This window comes from Lithobates pipiens, unplaced genomic scaffold (assembly GCF_037356315.1).
Source record: "Lithobates pipiens isolate NorthernLeopardFrog02 unplaced genomic scaffold, aLitPip1_a1.2 Scaffold_30, whole genome shotgun sequence".
In the NCBI taxonomy this organism is placed as follows: domain Eukaryota; kingdom Metazoa; phylum Chordata; class Amphibia; order Anura; family Ranidae; genus Lithobates; species Lithobates pipiens.
In genome coordinates, this window is record NW_027507791.1 from 179,465,266 (window position 1) to 179,484,130 (window position 18,865).

At 44.5% G+C, this 18,865-nt stretch overlaps 1 protein-coding gene across 3 annotated transcripts; it reads right to left on the reverse strand.

Moving 5' to 3' along the window:
• Nucleotides 1-1,317: 1,317 nt before the first annotated feature.
• Nucleotides 1,318-5,639, reverse strand: LOC143943365 (olfactory receptor 6B9-like). Of its 3 annotated transcripts, none has more exons than XM_077465093.1 (2): nt 5,509-5,639; nt 1,318-2,615 (listed from the first exon to the last, which is right to left on the reverse strand). In XM_077465093.1, the coding sequence occupies exon 2, from the start codon at nt 2,556-2,558 to the stop codon at nt 1,647-1,649; it is 912 nt and encodes a 303-aa protein (XP_077321219.1). In that variant the 5' UTR covers nt 2,559-2,615; nt 5,509-5,639; the 3' UTR covers nt 1,318-1,646. The 3 variants fall into 3 exon arrangements, with proteins under 3 accessions (XP_077321219.1, XP_077321221.1, XP_077321220.1); XM_077465095.1 differs by having other exon boundaries at nt 5,543-5,633; XM_077465094.1 differs by having other exon boundaries at nt 5,199-5,633.
• Between the last annotated feature and the right edge of the window lie 13,226 nt (nt 5,640-18,865).

Sequence of the window (18,865 nt, forward strand, 5' to 3'; positions counted from 1 at the left end):
ATTTTGAGGGGATAGCAAATGTACACTGTTATACAATCTGTACACTCACTACTTGACATTGTAGCAAAGTGTAATTTCTATAGTGTTGTCACATAAAAAGATATAATAAAATATTTACTCACTTTTGTGAGATACTGTATTTAGAATAGAGTACCTTCATCCTGTATTTGAATTGGGAAGCCTAGTACACACTGAGAAAATTGGAGGAATGATTTGTTAATTTTCCATGAAGGTGCATATCATGATGTAACCCAGAATGATATTAACCGCTTGCCGACCACCTCACGCCAATATACATAGGCAGAAGGGCTCGTACAGGCAAACGAATGTACCTGTACATGGCCCTTTAAGAGGCAGCCTGTGGAGATACCCACGATTGTCTCATGGAGTGGAAGAACGGGGAGATGCTAATGTAACCAAGCATCTCCTCGTTCTGCCTAGTGACAGTGTCACTGATCTCTGCTCCCTGTGACCTGGAGCAGAGATCAGTGACATGTCACACATAGCCACACCCCCCACAGTTAGAAACACTCCCCAGGACACACCTAACCCCCTAACTGCCCCTAGTGGTTAACCCCTTCACTGCCAAACACTTGTATAGCACTGATTGCTGTATAAATGACAATGGTCCCAAAAATGTGTCAAAAGTGTCCAATGTGTCCGCCATAATGTCGCAGTCACAATAAAAATCACAATAAAAATCGCTGATCACTGCCACTACTAGTAAAATAAAATAAAATTCATAAAAATGCCATAAAACTATCCAATATTTTGTAAATGCTATAACTTTTTTGCAAACCAAACGCTTATTACAATTTTTTTAATCAAAAATATGTAGAAGAATACGTATCAGCCTAAACTGAGATAAAAACATTTTTTATATATTTTTGGGGATATTTATTTATTTATATATTTATTTTTTTGTTTATATCGCAAAAAATTAAAACCAGAGGGGTGATCAAATACCACCAAAACGCTCTATTTGTGGAAAAAAAGGACATCAATTTTGTTTGGGAACCACGGTGCAGGACCGCGCAATTTTCAGTTAAAGTGACGCAGTGCCGAATCGCAAAAAGTGCTTTGGTCAGGAAGGGGGTACATTTTTCCGGGACTGAAGTGGTTAACTTGTATAAAAATTCTTGAATGACAAAGGCAAACATAGCTATGTAGTAGCAGAGGAAGTGATGTAGTGATCGTACACATTTTTTTTCTATTAAATACTTTTTTGAGATTACTGTACATAAAAATCAGACATAGTGTTCAGTTGTAAAGACATATTTCTAGTTTGCACTTTTTTTTTTTTCATCTAAACTGATGAAAGCACTATATTAATGAACAGATAATCATTCCCCATACAGAAATTTGCATTTGATTTTCTTATTGTGCGTACTGACCATTAGAGTAATCATTTTTTTGGGCAAATATTGTCGAAAATAAAAATGAAAAACTATAGAATTTGCCTTGATGTTTCTATTTTTCCAGTCTAATAATGCTAAATATCATAATTCCTAGTAAAATAAAAATCCACCCATGTTTACATTGATTATCAATGCTTGGGCCTGGAGCGTCATGATAGGTTCATAAATGATGTCCTTTCTAATGTCATTATATAGTCATGCTTCCATGCATGGCTTCTTAAATACATCTCAAAATTTTGGTTTCAATAAAGCTACTTTCACATCTTTATTTCTTAGTGTATAAATAAAAGGATTCAAGAATGGTATGATGACTGTGTATATGAGAGCTATAAATTTATCATATTCAGTAAATCGTGGTCGGATATACATAATTATCACCGTTCCGTAGAACAAACTGGTCACAATAAGATGGGATGAGCATGTGGAAAAGGCTTTTTTCTTTCCCTCAATGCACTTGATCTTTGAGATAGTGAATATAATATGAATATAAATTAGTATGATAGAAGAAAATGGAATTAGCCCAGCGAATACAGTGATTATGCTGGTGACTACATTGCTATGGAACGTATTAGAACATGACAAGCTCTGCAAAGCAGACAGGTCACAAAAGAAGTGATTGACTTTGTTTGATCTGCAAAATTCCAAATTGGAGGTAAAGATTATTGGAATTAAACCAATAGTGAAGCCACTGACCCATGGAAGAATAGACAGCCGTACACAAATTTTAGGAGTCATAAATGATCCATATCGCAGAGGATTATTGATTGCTAGATCTCGATCAAAGGCCATTACTGCAAGTAGATAACATTCTGTAACTCCAAAGGCATTGAAAAAATATAATTGTGTAAAACAATTAACAAAGGAGATACATCTTTTGCTCGAAATTAGGCTGGATAGCAATTTTGGAATTGTAACTGATATGAACATCATTTCTAGAGCAGAGAAGATACTTATAAAGAAATACATAGGAGTGTGAAGAGATGGCTCCATTTTAACCAAGATAATAATTGCAAGATTGCCAGAGATACATATAATGTACATTAAAAGTATCACATTAAATAGTATGACTTCAATCTGGTGATAAGTGGAGAAACTTAGCAGAACAAATTCTGTCAATGTGGTCTTGTTGTCTGTCTCCATACCGTAGATGTTCAGGTATAATTATCAGATTATGAATCATATTAAGAATCCCTGGTTCTAGAATGATATGAGAAAATCCTTAAATGTCATTCTCAATGAATTTTTACATTTCATAGGCAGAGATTTAATGTATCTCTATCTCTACCCAAATAAACATCTATTCTTTTCCTGCATCTTTTAAAAAAAGAGAAACTAAGAAAGGGAACAGCTGGAGCATTTCTTGGAGACAAGTATACTTTTTTAAAATTCAGATAAAATACAGTGGATATAAAAAGTCTACAAACCCCTGCTAAAATGTCAGGTTTCTGTGATGTAAAAAAATGAGACAAAGATAAATCATTTCAGAACTTTTTCCACCTTTAATGTGAGCTATAAACTGTACAACTCAATTGAAAAATGAACTGAAATCTTTTTTGGGGGGGGAGGGAGTAAAAATAAAAAAATAACGTGGTTGCATAAGTGTGCACACCCAGTTATAACTGGGGATGTAGCTGTGTTCAGAATTAAGGACATTTCAGAACACACCTGCCATCATTTAAAATCCCTCTGATTAACCCCAAATAAAGTTCTAGTAGGTCTATCCTGACATTTTCTAAGTCGCATCCTACAGCAAAAGCCATAGTCCGCAGACAGTTTCCAAAGCATCAGAGGGATCTCATTGTTAAAAGGTATCACTCAGGTAAAGGGTACAAAAGTATTTCCAAGGTATTATGATATACTATGGAATACAGTCAAGACAGTCATCATCAAATGGAGAAAATATGGCACAACAGTAACATTGCCAAGAACTGGACGTCACTCCAAAATTGATAAAAAGACGAGAAGAAAACTGGTCAGGGAAGCTGCCAAGAGGCCTACAGCAACAATAAAGGAGATGCAGAAATATCTGGCAAGTACTGACTGTGTGGTACATGCGAAAACAATCTCCCATATTCTTCATATGTCTGCACTATGGATTTAGAGTGGCAAGACGGAAGCCTTTTCTTACGAAGAAAAACCTCCAAGCCCAGCTAAATTTTACAAAAACACATCTGAAGTCTCCCAAAAGCATGTGAGAAAATGTGTTATGGTCTGATGAAACCAAGGTTGAACTTGTTGGTTATTATTCCAAAAGATATGTTTGGCACAAAAACATCACTGCACATCACCGACAGAACACCATACCCACAGTGAAGCATGGTGGTGGAAGCAACATGCTTTGGGGCTGTTTTTCTTCAGTTGGAACAGCGGCCTTAGTCAAGGTAGAAGGAATTATGAACAGTTCCAAATATCAGTCAACATTGGCACAAAACCTTCTGCTAGAAAGCTGAACATGAAGAGGAACTTCATCTTTCAGCATGACAACGACCCAAAGCATGCATTCAACTCAACAAAGGAATGGCTTCACCAGAAGAAGATTAAAGTTTTATAATGGCCCAGCCAGAGCCCAGACCTGAATCCGAATGAAAATCTGTGGGGTGATCTGAAGAGGGCTGTGCACAGGAGATGCCCTCGCAATCTGACAGATTTGGAGTGTTTTTGCAAAGAAGAGTGAACAAATATTGCCAAGTCAAGATGTGCCATGCTGATAGACTCATACCCAAAAAGACTGAGTGCTGTAATAAAATCAAAAGGTGCTTCAACAAAATATTCATTTAAGGGTGTGTACACTTATGCAAAAATATTAGTTTATTTTTATTTCCCTCCACCTAAAAGATTTCAGTTTGTTTTTCAATTGAGTTGTACAGTTTATAGGTCACATTAAAGGTGGAAAAAGTTCTGAAATTATTTATCTTTGTCTCATTTTTTTACATGACAGAAACCTGACATTTTAACAGGGGTGTGTAGACTTTTTATATCCACTGTATGTTTAATTTTTAATCTTACTATGACACTTTTTAGACTTTATAGTGCCACCATATTATTTCGCATTTTACAACCTACAGAAGGATTAACGGTATATGTTGTTTGAACATTGAAAGAAAAAAAGTGAGAGGGCCCTGCCATAAGTTTTCAATATGAAAGAAAAGGGAAAAGTGAGATATCATAAACAAGTGCCTATATGTACAAAAGATCTGCCATGTGTATTTAGGCAGCGCTGGCGGCACCTGCTTGTACTATGATCTGTCTCCTTTGTTCTTTCCAATTTTAAGACTAAATAAATTATACACATTGCAAAGATTTAAACATCTTTTCAAGAGCTTTAGCTGCTTCTTATTTTATGAAACTGATAAAGGCCATACTATGTCTTTAACCAAACTGACAGCTAAAAGGGAAAGTTTCCTTTCATTATAATCACATTATAAGCCTCGGTGTTGTAATATAATATGACCAGCGATTTACACCTTTTTAGGAATCTTTGAAACTATCTAACAAAAATTATTTCCCTATTGCAGAGGATGTCTGTAATTTTATTTCAACACCTGTGAAGACTTCTTGAAGCCAAAATGCCTCAATGCCACAAGGAAGATATACGATTTCTGGAAAAGGGAGCCTTTATATAGGCTTGGTTAAACCAATGTGATTTAATCATTATGAGTGTGGTAATGCAGAGAAGGTTTTGTTACCAATATGATAACCACATTTTTATTTTCTGTTTGGGAACTGATTTCTTACAACTTATAATTCTCAGGTAACGAACAGGTGTTGGTTCTCAGCTACCTTAGGCTGTGTATTTAAAAATATTGGCAATGCATTATCTGGAATTCGATCTTGTGGGAAACTCAAAAATAAATATAAAACTGAATTGTTTCCCTATAGCAGCCAAACACCTTTTTTTTCTCAGTTGAGGTTTATGAATAAAAAGTTAAGCATGGCTGATGCCAAAAGGCAACATTCCCATTTTTCCTCAGCCTCACTTTTCATAAACAAGACCCATCGATAATAAAAAAAATGTTTTAATTCTTGCTCATTAACAAGAAAATACTGGATATGTATTATATATTAATTAAAAAGTAATTCAGAAAAATACATTTTCTTAGCTCCTTTTTAAGGATTTGACCTACATCAGATTTTGTGAAATATAAAGTCATATAAGCTGTAACATAATTACAAAATTCACACAGACTACAATAGAAACATGTTCAGTGGGTTAGATTACTGTGTGCCTTAGCTTTTATATAGTGTATGTATTGGATAATTATTAATTATTATTTGCACACTGGAGGGAACATATCCTTTGCCATTTTAATGATTACTGAGCAAGAAGAGTTTGGGGATTTTGCAGATTATTGCAATAATGTTAGTAAAATAATTCTAAAATAATATACTTTGAAGTTAAAATTTGCCCTAAAATTGGATCTGAACTATGTTATAAGGAACATGTTTCCTAATCCTCCTGAAACAAGAGTGCACTTCCTGGTATTTGATGGTTCCTAGACACTCCTATGTCAGGGGGGTGCACTCACCTTCAGCTTTCTACAGGCACCTACTTTAAAGGGGTTGTAAAGAATTATTATTATTTTTTTTAAATAACAAACATGTTATGCTTACCTCCACTGTGCAGCTTATTTTGCACAGAGTGGCCCAGAATCAGTTTTTTTGGGGTCCCTCTGCGGCTGTCTCAGCTCCTTCCCGCAAGAACTAATCACCTTCATGCGAGCTCTCTCACATGGTGGTTAGTTCTTGTGGGCACGCTTCTGTGATATGGCCGGCGGCTATAGCCGCTCCTTGTATCACTCGGCCCATCCCCCCGGGGCACCGCGTCATTGGATGTGATTGACAGCAGCGTTCCACTCTAGCCAATCAACGGCCAGGCTGAGCGGTGAAGAGGACATCGTGGGTGAGCGTAGCAGGTGAACAGGCTCAGGTAAGTAAAATGAGGGGGGCTGGAGGGGCCGGTATTGTCGGATGTCACGGAGCACAATAAATATTGCACCACCAAAGACAGTGACCATGAGGAGCGTAATAGTCACCTTTATGGTAAAAAAAAGATTTTTTTTTAACTTAACAGGATATATTTTCTACTCCACCTAAAACAGGAGTGCACTGCTTGGTATGTGAGGGTTCCTAGGCACTCCTATGTCAGAGGAGTGCAGGGGTAGGCAAACTTCAGTTCCCCAGCTGTTATAAGACTACAAGTCCCATGAGGTTTTGCAAGACCTCCGAAACATGTTGTCTATGGCATTGTGAATAGTGATGGACGAACTTCCGACGGGACGTTTCGCGAACGCGAAACGCGAACGGGCACAAACGTTCGCGAAAACGACCGTTCGCCGCGGGCTCCATTGACTTCAATGGGAGGCGAATTTCGCAAACCTTTAGGTCGAATTTGCGGCCACGGGGTAATTATTAGGGGGTAGCACGTAGTCCCACCACCTGGACAATAGCATAATACATGTATGAGGTGAATTTGGGATCGATAACTACAAGCATTTTTTTTTTATTTGGGAAATTGTTCTGACAATTCAGGACTATGGAGCTAATGAAGGCAATGGAGGAGAGGGAAGGTCAGGGACCAGGGTAGGCAAACAAGAGGGTGCAGGAGATACAGAGCACTGACAGCAGCACCGTAATACAGAGCACTGACATCAGCACCGTGACATACAGCGCTGACAGCAGCTCCGTGACATACAGCGCTGACAGCAGCTCCGTGACATACAGCGCTGACAGCAGCTCCGTGACATACAGCGCTGACAGCAGCTCCGTGACATACAGCGCTGACAGCAGCTCCGTGACATACAGCGCTGACAGCAGCACCGTGACATACAGCGCTGACAGCAGCTCCGTGACATACAGCGCTGACAGCAGCTCCGTGACATACAGCGCTGACAGCAGCTCCGTGACATACAGCACTGACAGCAGCTCCGTGACATACAGCGCTGACAGCAGCTCCGTGACATACAGCGCTGACAGCAGCACCGTGACATACAGCGCTGACAGCAGCTCCGTGACATACAGCGCTGACAGCAGCTCCGTGACATACAGCGCTGACAGCAGCTCCGTGACATACAGCGCTGACAGCAGCTCCGTGACATACAGCGCTGACAGCAGCACCGTGACATACAGCGCTGACAGCAGCTCCGTGACATACAGCGCTGACAGCAGCTTGACAGCAGCTCCGTGACATACAGCGCTGACAGCAGCTCCGTGACATACAGCACTGACAGCAGCTCCGTGACATACAGCGCTGACAGCAGCTCCGTGACATACAGCGCTGACAGCAGCACCGTGACATACAGCGCTGACAGCAGCTCCGTGACATACAGCGCTGACAGCAGCTCCGTGACATACAGCGCTGACAGCAGCTCCGTGACATACAGCACTGACAGCAGCTCCGTGACATACAGCGCTGACAGCAGCTCCGTGACATACAGCGCTGACAGCAGCACCGTAAGCAGCCCCAGGAGGAAGTCAGCACAGCACAGGGATGGTGTGATCCCCTCATAATAAGAACCCCCAGGAGGAAGTCAGCACAGCACAGGGATGGTGGGAGCCCCTCATAATAAGAACCCCCAGGAGGAAGTCAGCACAGCACAGGGATGGTGGGAGCCCCTCATAATAAGAACACCCAGGAGGAAGTCAGCACAGCACAGGGATGGTGGGAACCCCTCATAATAAGCAGCCCCAGTAGAAATATGACACCGCTCAACCTCTTCAAAGAGGAGGGTAGGGGCATATAGTACGGTGTGCTTTTTTGGGTCAGGGAAGTGAGCCAAATGAATTAAGAAGGTCTGTGTGCTTGATTCCAAAAATTGTTTATAGACATATACATGGTCTACTGATCACATGTGTTGAATTCCTCCGAGATCCATGCCTCATTCATTTTTAGAAATGTGAGGTAGTTAACACTGTCGTGAGCTAGGCGAGTACGCTTATCGGTCACAATCCCCCCTGCTGCGCTGAACGTCCTTTCGGACAGGACACTGGATGAGGGGCAAGCCAACAGTTCGATTGCAAATTGGGCAAGCTCTGGCCAGAGGTCAAGCCTGCCCACCCAGTAGTCTAGGGGTTCATCACTCCTCAGAGCGTCCACATCGGCCGTTAACCCAATGTAGTCGGACACCTGACGGTCTAGGCGTTCCCTGATGCTGGATCCGGATGACACCTGTCGATGGGTCGGCTGAAAGAATGACCTCATATCCGAAGTCACCAACACATCTTCAAACCGGCCTCTTCTTGCAGGCGCTGTTGGATTGGTACCCGCAAATCCTTCTCTGGGAGTGGGAATTGCTCCTCTGCCAGCGCACGCAAAAGCAGAATGCAGCATTTCTCGAAGCAAGGCCTGGAAGTGCTGCATTCTGACAGCCCTCTGCGACGGCGGTAACATTTCCGCCATTTTGTGTTTGTACCGGGGATCTAAGTACGTTGCCACCCAGTACTGGTCCTTGACCCTCATGCTTTTTATACGGGGGTCCCTATTAAAACACTGGAGCATGAAGGCCCCCATTTGCACTCAAGCGGAAGGTATGTGGTGGTGGTGGTGTTGTTGGTGGTAGTGTCTTTGGGGGTGCACATAGCAGAGAGTGAAGAAGAGGGTGCAGATCGAGAGGATGAGGAGGGTGCAGAAGAATAAGGCTGAGTGAGCCACTCAACCAAGTCTGGTGCGTCCTTTAAAGTAATTGAACGCACCTTCTGCAACTTCCCACTTTGGCTCAAGGCTGTTGCTCCTGCCCTACCCCTACCACCCCTGCGGAAGGGCCTGCCTCTTCCTCTGCCTGTCATTTTTTAAATCACCCTGTGACAAAACTCTTAGTCCCTATACCGCTGAAGGACTGCTGCAGTATAGGGCAGCGGTCAGCAGTAGTGCACGTCAACCCTATGTATTGTGGACCGATAGCGGTCCTTACAGAACAGCAGACTGTACTGCACTCAGGCCTATGTACCGTAGCACCCTATACCAAGTTACCAGTCCTTATAAGAACTTTTGTGGACCAAGCAGGTTGTGTGTTAGTGATTAGCAGACTGTACGTCAGTCCCTATACCAATGAAGGACTGCTGCAGTATAGGGCAGCGGTCAGCAGTAGTGCACGTCAACCCTATGTATTGTGGACCGATAGCGGTCCTTACAGAACAGCAGACTGTACTGCACTCAGGCCTATGTACCGTAGCACCCTATACCAAGTTACCAGTCCTTATAAAAACTTTTGTGGACCAAGCAGGTTGTGTGTTAGTGATTAGCAGACTGTACGTCAGTCCCTATACCAATGAAGGACTGCTGCAGTATAGGGCAGCGGTCAGCAGTAGTGCACGGCAACCCTATGTATTGTGGACCGATAGCGGTCCTTACAGAACAGCAGACTGTAACGCACTCAGGCCTATGTACCGTAGCACCCTATACCAAGTTACCAGTCCTTATAAGAACTTTTGTGGACCAAGCAGGTTGTGTGTTAGTGATTAGCAGACTGTACGTCAGTCCCTATACCAATGAAGGACTGCTGCAGTATAGGGCAGCGGTCAGCAGTAGTGCACGGCAACCCTATGTATTGTGGACCGATAGCGGTCCTTACAGAACAGCAGACTGTACTGCACTCAGGCCTATGTACCGTAGCACCCTATACCAAGTTACCAGTCCTTATAAGAACTTTTGTGGACCAAGCAGGTTGTGTGTTAGTGTTTAGCAGACTGTGCGTCAGTCCCTATACCGCTGAAGGACTGCTGCAGTATAGGGCAGCGGTCAGCAGTAGTGCACGGCAACCCTATGTATTGTGGACCGATAGCGGTCCTTACAGAACAGCAGACTGTAACGCACTCAGGCCTATGTACCGTAGCACCCTATACCAAGTTACCAGTCCTTATAAGAACTTTTGTGGACCAAGCAGGTTGTGTGTTAGTGATTAGCAGACTGTACGTCAGTCCCTATACCAATGAAGGACTGCTGCAGTATAGGGCAGCGGTCAGCAGTAGTGCACGGCAACCCTATGTATTGTGGACCGATAGCGGTCCTTACAGAACAGCAGACTGTAACGCACTCAGGCCTATGTACCGTAGCACCCTATACCAAGTTACCAGTCCTTATAAGAACTTTTGTGGACCAAGCAGGTTGTGTGTTAGTGATTAGCAGACTGTACGTCAGTCCCTATACCAATGAAGGACTGCTGCAGTATAGGGCAGCGGTCAGCAGTAGTGCACGGCAACCCTATGTATTGTGGACCGATAGCGGTCCTTACAGAACAGCAGACTGTACTGCACTCAGGCCTATGTACCGTAGCACCCTATACCAAGTTACCAGTCCTTATAAGAACTTTTGTGGACCAAGCAGGTTGTGTGTTAGTGTTTAGCAGACTGTGCGTCAGTCCCTATACCGCTGAAGGACTGCTGCAGTATAGGGCAGCGGTCAGCAGTAGTGCACGGCAACCCTATGTATTGTGGACCGATAGCGGTCCTTACAGAACAGCAGACTGTAACGCACTCAGGCCTATGTACCGTAGCACCCTATACCAAGTTACCAGTCCTTATAAGAACTTTTGTGGACCAAGCAGGTTGTGTGTTAGTGATTAGCAGACTGTACGTCAGTCCCTATACCAATGAAGGACTGCTGCAGTATAGGGCAGCGGTCAGCAGTAGTGCACGGCAACCCTATGTATTGTGGACCGATAGCGGTCCTTACAGAACAGCAGACTGTAACGCACTCAGGCCTATGTACCGTAGCACCCTATACCAAGTTACCAGTCCTTATAAGAACTTTTGTGGACCAAGCAGGTTGTGTGTTAGTGATTAGCAGACTGTACGTCAGTCCCTATACCAATGAAGGACTGCTGCAGTATAGGGCAGCGGTCAGCAGTAGTGCACGGCAACCCTATGTATTGTGGACCGATAGCGGTCCTTACAGAACAGCAGACTGTAACGCACTCAGGCCTATGTACCGTAGCACCCTATACCAAGTTACCAGTCCTTATAAGAACTTTTGTGGACCAAGCAGGTTGTGTGTTAGTGTTTAGCAGACTGTGCGTCAGTCCCTATACCGCTGAAGGACTGCTGCAGTATAGGGCAGCGGTCAGCAGTAGTGCACGGCAACCCTATGTATTGTGGACCGATAGCGGTCCTTACAGAACAGCAGACTGTACTGCACTCAGGCCTATGTACCGTAGCACCCTATACCAAGTTACCAGTCCTTATAAGAACTTTTGTGGACCAAGCAGGTTGTGTGTTAGTGTTTAGCAGACTGTGCGTCAGTCCCTATACCGCTGAAGGACTGCTGCAGTATAGGGCAGCGGTCAGCAGTAGTGCACGGCAACCCTATGTATTGTGGACCGATAGCGGTCCTTACAGAACAGCAGACTGTAACGCACTCAGGCCTATGTACCGTAGCACCCTATACCAAGTTACCAGTCCTTATAAGAACTTTTGTGGACCAAGCAGGTTGTGTGTTAGTGATTAGCAGACTGTACGTCAGTCCCTATACCAATGAAGGACTGCTGCAGTATAGGGCAGCGGTCAGCAGTAGTGCACGGCAACCCTATGTATTGTGGACCGATAGCGGTCCTTACAGAACAGCAGACTGTAACGCACTCAGGCCTATGTACCGTAGCACCCTATACCAAGTTACCAGTCCTTATAAGAACTTTTGTGGACCAAGCAGGTTGTGTGTTAGTGTTTAGCAGACTGTGCGTCAGTCCCTATACCGCTGAAGGACTGCTGCAGTATAGGGCAGCGGTCAGCAGTAGTGCACGGCAACCCTATGTATTGTGGACCGATAGCGGTCCTTACAGAACAGCAGACTGTACTGCACTCAGGCCTATGTACCGTAGCACCCTATACCAAGTTACCAGTCCTTATAAGAACTTTTGTGGACCAAGCAGGTTGTGTGTTAGTGTTTAGCAGACTGTGCGTCAGTCCCTATACCGCTGAAGGACTGCTGCAGTATAGGGCAGCGGTCAGCAGTAGTGCACGGCAACCCTATGTATTGTGGACCGATAGCGGTCCTTACAGAACAGCAGACTGTACTGCACTCAGGCCTATGTACCGTAGCACCCTATACCAAGTTACCAGTCCTTATAAGAACTTTTGTGGACCAAGCAGGTTGTGTGTTAGTGTTTAGCAGACTGTGCGTCAGTCCCTATACCGCTGAAGGACTGCTGCAGTATAGGGCAGCGGTCAGCAGTAGTGCACGGCAACCCTATGTATTGTGGACCGATAGCGGTCCTTACAGAACAGCAGACTGTAACGCACTCAGGCCTATGTACCGTAGCACCCTATACCAAGTTACCAGTCCTTATAAGAACTTTTGTGGACCAAGCAGGTTGTGTGTTAGTGATTAGCAGACTGTACGTCAGTCCCTATACCAATGAAGGACTGCTGCAGTATAGGGCAGCGGTCAGCAGTAGTGCACGGCAACCCTATGTATTGTGGACCGATAGCGGTCCTTACAGAACAGCAGACTGTAACGCACTCAGGCCTATGTACCGTAGCACCCTATACCAAGTTACCAGTCCTTATAAGAACTTTTGTGGACCAAGCAGGTTGTGTGTTAGTGATTAGCAGACTGTACGTCAGTCCCTATACCAATGAAGGACTGCTGCAGTATAGGGCAGCGGTCAGCAGTAGTGCACGGCAACCCTATGTATTGTGGACCGATAGCGGTCCTTACAGAACAGCAGACTGTAACGCACTCAGGCCTATGTACCGTAGCACCCTATACCAAGTTACCAGTCCTTATAAGAACTTTTGTGGACCAAGCAGGTTGTGTGTTAGTGATTAGCAGACTGTACGTCAGTCCCTATACCAATGAAGGACTGCTGCAGTATAGGGCAGCGGTCAGCAGTAGTGCACGGCAACCCTATGTATTGTGGACCGATAGCGGTCCTTACAGAACAGCAGACTGTAACGCACTCAGGCCTATGTACCGTAGCACCCTATACCAAGTTACCAGTCCTTATAAGAACTTTTGTGGACCAAGCAGGTTGTGTGTTAGTGATTAGCAGACTGTACGTCAGTCCCTATACCAATGAAGGACTGCTGCAGTATAGGGCAGCGGTCAGCAGTAGTGCACGGCAACCCTATGTATTGTGGACCGATAGCGGTCCTTACAGAACAGCAGACTGTAACGCACTCAGGCCTATGTACCGTAGCACCCTATACCAAGTTACCAGTCCTTATAAGAACTTTTGTGGACCAAGCAGGTTGTGTGTTAGTGATTAGCAGACTGTACGTCAGTCCCTATACCAATGAAGGACTGCTGCAGTATAGGGCAGCGGTCAGCAGTAGTGCACGGCAACCCTATGTATTGTGGACCGATAGCGGTCCTTACAGAACAGCAGACTGTAACGCACTCAGGCCTATGTACCGTAGCACCCTATACCAAGTTACCAGTCCTTATAAGAACTTTTGTGGACCAAGCAGGTTGTGTGTTAGTGATTAGCAGACTGTACGTCAGTCCCTATACCAATGAAGGACTGCTGCAGTATAGGGCAGCGGTCAGCAGTAGTGCACGGCAACCCTATGTATTGTGGACCGATAGCGGTCCTTACAGAACAGCAGACTGTAACGCACTCAGGCCTATGTACCGTAGCACCCTATACCAAGTTACCAGTCCTTATAAGAACTTTTGTGGACCAAGCAGGTTGTGTGTTAGTGATTAGCAGACTGTACGTCAGTCCCTATACCAATGAAGGACTGCTGCAGTATAGGGCAGCGGTCAGCAGTAGTGCACGGCAACCCTATGTATTGTGGACCGATAGCGGTCCTTACAGAACAGCAGACTGTAACGCACTCAGGCCTATGTACCGTAGCACCCTATACCAAGTTACCAGTCCTTATAAGAACTTTTGTGGACCAAGCAGGTTGTGTGTTAGTGATTAGCAGACTGTACGTCAGTCCCTATACCAATGAAGGACTGCTGCAGTATAGGGCAGCGGTCAGCAGTAGTGCACGGCAACCCTATGTATTGTGGACCGATAGCGGTCCTTACAGAACAGCAGACTGTAACGCACTCAGGCCTATGTACCGTAGCACCCTATACCAAGTTACCAGTCCTTATAAGAACTTTTGTGGACCAAGCAGGTTGTGTGTTAGTGATTAGCAGACTGTACGTCAGTCCCTATACCAATGAAGGACTGCTGCAGTATAGGGCAGCGGTCAGCAGTAGTGCACGGCAACCCTATGTATTGTGGACCGATAGCGGTCCTTACAGAACAGCAGACTGTAACGCACTCAGGCCTATGTACCGTAGCACCCTATACCAAGTTACCAGTCCTTATAAGAACTTTTGTGGACCAAGCAGGTTGTGTGTTAGTGATTAGCAGACTGTACGTCAGTCCCTATACCAATGAAGGACTGCTGCAGTATAGGGCAGCGGTCAGCAGTAGTGCACGGCAACCCTATGTATTGTGGACCGATAGCGGTCCTTACAGAACAGCAGACTGTAACGCACTCAGGCCTATGTACCGTAGCACCCTATACCAAGTTACCAGTCCTTATAAGAACTTTTGTGGACCAAGCAGGTTGTGTGTTAGTGATTAGCAGACTGTACGTCAGTCCCTATACCAATGAAGGACTGCTGCAGTATAGGGCAGCGGTCAGCAGTAGTGCACGGCAACCCTATGTATTGTGGACCGATAGCGGTCCTTACAGAACAGCAGACTGTAACGCACTCAGGCCTATGTACCGTAGCACCCTATACCAAGTTACCAGTCCTTATAAGAACTTTTGTGGACCAAGCAGGTTGTGTATTAGTGTTTAGCAGACTGTGCGTCAGTCCCTATACCGCTGAAGGACTGCTGCAGTATAGGGCAGCGGTCAGCAGTAGTGCACGTCAACCCTATGTATTGTGGACCGATAGCGGTCCTTACAGAACAGCAGACTGTAACGCACTCAGGCCTATGTACCGTAGCACCCTATACCAAGTTACCAGTCCTTATAAGAACTTTTGTGGACCAAGCAGGTTGTGTATTAGTGTTTAGCAGACTGTGCGTCAGTCCCTATACCGCTGAAGGACTGCTGCAGTATAGGGCAGCGGTCAGCAGTAGTGCACGGCAACCCTATCTATTGTGGACCGATAGCGGTCCTTACAGAACAGCAGACTGTACCGCACCCAAGCCTATGTACCGTAGCACCCTAGACAGACCAAGTTACCAGTCCTTATAAGAACTTTTGTGGAACAAGTGAGTTGTGAATGATTAGCAGACTGCAGCAGAAGGGCAGCAGTCAAGTATAATATTCTTTCTATATTTGGAAGAAAGAATATTATACGTGTACAAGCCTATTACCGTACCACTGATACCAGTCCTGAAAAGAACCTTTGTGGAACTAATAGTAACAGCAAGTCTTTAAAATTATCCTCACTGCCTGACACACTGCTTCCTGCCTGTCCCTATACAAATTGGCAAAAAAGAGTAGGCTGGAACGATTAGCTGGAACAGCTCTTTTGTGGACCTGATAGTAACAGCTAATGATGATGATGATGATGATGATGAAGAAAGACTAATCTGGCTGAGCTGTCCCTAAAATAGCAGCATACAGCGCTCTGTCCCTTTATCTAAACTGACAAAAGAAACTCAGGCTGCTGACCTAACACCTATACCAGTCCTGAAAAGAACTTTTGTGTACCAAATAGCTAGCGTTTTCTCTGTCCCTACTCCACACAGGATCCTTTCCCTACAGTGACAGAAGAAAGAATGTAAAATGGCCACCGGATCGGGTGTATTTATAGGTTAGGGGGAATGTCCAAGTGTCCATGAGCTGTCATGTCTCAATTGGTTGTCCTGTAACACATGATAAACGTGTCACGAAAGGTTAAAGTTCTTGTATACATTAAACACGTAAGTCCGCCGGGGCGAACGACGGAAAAAGGCGTTCGAACCCGCGGACGGCGAAAGTCGGAAATTCGCCGCGAAACGACCGCCGGGCGAACCGTTCGGCCATCACTAATTGTGAATTTGAACTTGCGAGAAGTGTCAGCCACATCCCGGCTCTCTCCCTTCCTTATACTCCGTGTGACGTCACACAAGCGCCGGCAGGTCCGTGCGAGTGTGTAGAACGGAGAGTGGTGTGGGCGAATAGGAGGCTTAGGCATGCTGAATGTCATCTTATTCTGCAAGTCCCAGTGAGCCAACCATTTGGTACGGTGCAGGAGAGGAGGCTGTTGTGGAGCTGTATATGCTATGAAATATTGGATGTCAGTGAGTGCTACCTTCGTATGTTACAAATTTAATCTTTTGATAAACAATAATACACTAGGGTAGGCGTGCGCTCTCTCTTGCTCTATATACTTCCATTTTGTAAGACCCTGACAGCCACAAGTTTGACTCCCAAAGGCATGATAGGACTACCCCTGAAAAAGTACCACTGCCTCTTACTGTTATTTAAGTGAGATTTGGAGATGTTTTTAGTGTGCTGGATACTGATGCAGAATCTGCACTGCATGCATCTCCTTGCTTTGTTCTGTGTATTTGTGCTATGTGAACCTATGCTCCTACATTTTAATTATTCCCCCATGCATTATAAGATCATTATGGGACAGTTTCCTAGATGGCCACCTCCACACGGAAATACAGTGCAGGACAAAACATGTTAAGTCCACAACAAGGAAAAGATCAGCTGCAGAGAGCCTACCAGCAATGCCTAGTTATTTTCCCTCTGCCTGTACTTTCTAGACATGGCTTCAGGCTTAGTTCACAGTTCAGGTCTTCTTCAAATTGATCCTAGGCTCTGTTGAAAAAAACCCTCCAATGGAAGTCTTTACTTGCTTGCAGTAAAAAAATATAAAAATCTGTGTCAACTCCGGGCAGAGTCAGACAGACAGTGCAATCATGTCACCTATGGTCGATAGCCTTCCATTGGTTCAAACACTGAGCTGAAGATAAAGGAGGTGAAAGGTGAGCTCAGAGGAAAATATGGCTAATCTACCATAGATCCCTATACCCGTTCACCTGCCACAGCTTACTGCAGGCATCTAACTTAATGGAAAGTCACAGAGCACAATAAACAGTGCACCAAGGCAGTGGAATTCAACATGTATGCTGCATGAAAAAAAGGCTTGTATGCAAAACATTTTCTACCAACCAAACAGGGAGGCAGAAAAAAATATTTTGCAGAGTTATGTATCTGCAAATGTTGAATTCACTATCTTTTAAACAGCATCCATCATTGGATATGATAATGGACATTTATGCCCCTGGTGACATCAGTTATGATAAAATGCGCTGGGTGGAGCCCATGAATGTGACGTTGCCGGATCGTGATGTATCAATTGTACTATTTGGACGTTTTTTCAACATCGCTTGGGAGTATTATATGTGTATGTTTTTTTTTTTTATCTGATTCACATATGAGTAGTTTTACCATTTACTTTTTTTTTTTTTTTTTTAAAGAGTATTTATTGAGAAATGAAGCAGACATAATATTACATATGCAACAAAGGTAAGTGCAGTACAGTAGGACCAGCATCGCAGATGAGGTGCGCGAAGAGAAATGAGAGCAGATTATGGCTGCAACATATTAATCGTATATCACATACTGAAACAGAAGAACCAAATAGCAAGTAATGAATCAAGTAAAACAGAGCAGCAAACTGACAGTAACTGGATGGATCCTGAGGCAAGAGTTTGTTGCGATAGCAATATAAAGTTAACCAAGAAAATGTAATTTCCCAAGATTAAGTAAAGAGACCTAACATAGGGTCAGGGAAAGCAATTGAATGTAGAGAAGAAAAATAATAAGAGAAAAAAAGAAAAGAAGAAGAGATAGAAAAGAAAAAAAAGGGGGGGGGAGGGGAGAGGGGGACACATACAGGAAGAGGCAACAGGGGGGTGAAAGGAGGGGGAGAGGGCAAGGAGCCATGGGTTCTCGTGTCTAGTCTCAGGGGTGGGAGGTTCCGTGGGGTAGTCCCTGGGGGTAGTGGGTTGTTGAGAGCAGATTAGACATTAGAGGGGGGGGAACTGACCCCCAGAACGGATGAACGAGCTCCATAGTAGAAGAAGGTGTAGTGGTCCAAATTGGTAATGTCCACCGGAGAGAGAGTGGTCGATATGAAGGGAAGCCATAGCGCATAGAAGCGAGACTTCGCTTTTTCGTCCCGAAAATTTGCGTTGCATCGGTCCTTGTAGAGGAGTGAAAGGAGGTCTTTCTGCGTCTGAGCGACGGAGGGGGGAAGAGATGAAGTCCAGCTTTTTAGAATAGATTTCCTGGCTAGTAGCAAGCAGAGTAGAGCCCAGTCTTTGTGGGAAGGTTTGCAAGGCGTGCAGTTGGGAGGCACGTAGCTACTTGTGGGAGACCACGGAAGTAGGAGGGGGTCCCAATAACCAAAGATGAGGAGGAGAGGGTCCTTTGACAATTTCAATAGGGTTACTTTGAAGATGTAGGCGAGTATCCGGTCCCAGAAAGATGAAATAAAGGAGCAGGACCAGAAGCGGTGAGCCAGCGAGGGCCTGTTGAGAAGACAGTGGGGGCAC

Bases quoted from the DNA above. Each gene is read 5' to 3' on its own strand.
- LOC143943365 (XM_077465093.1), bottom strand. From the start codon at position 2,558: ATGGAGACAGACAACAAGACCACATTGACAGAATTTGTTCTGCTAAGT.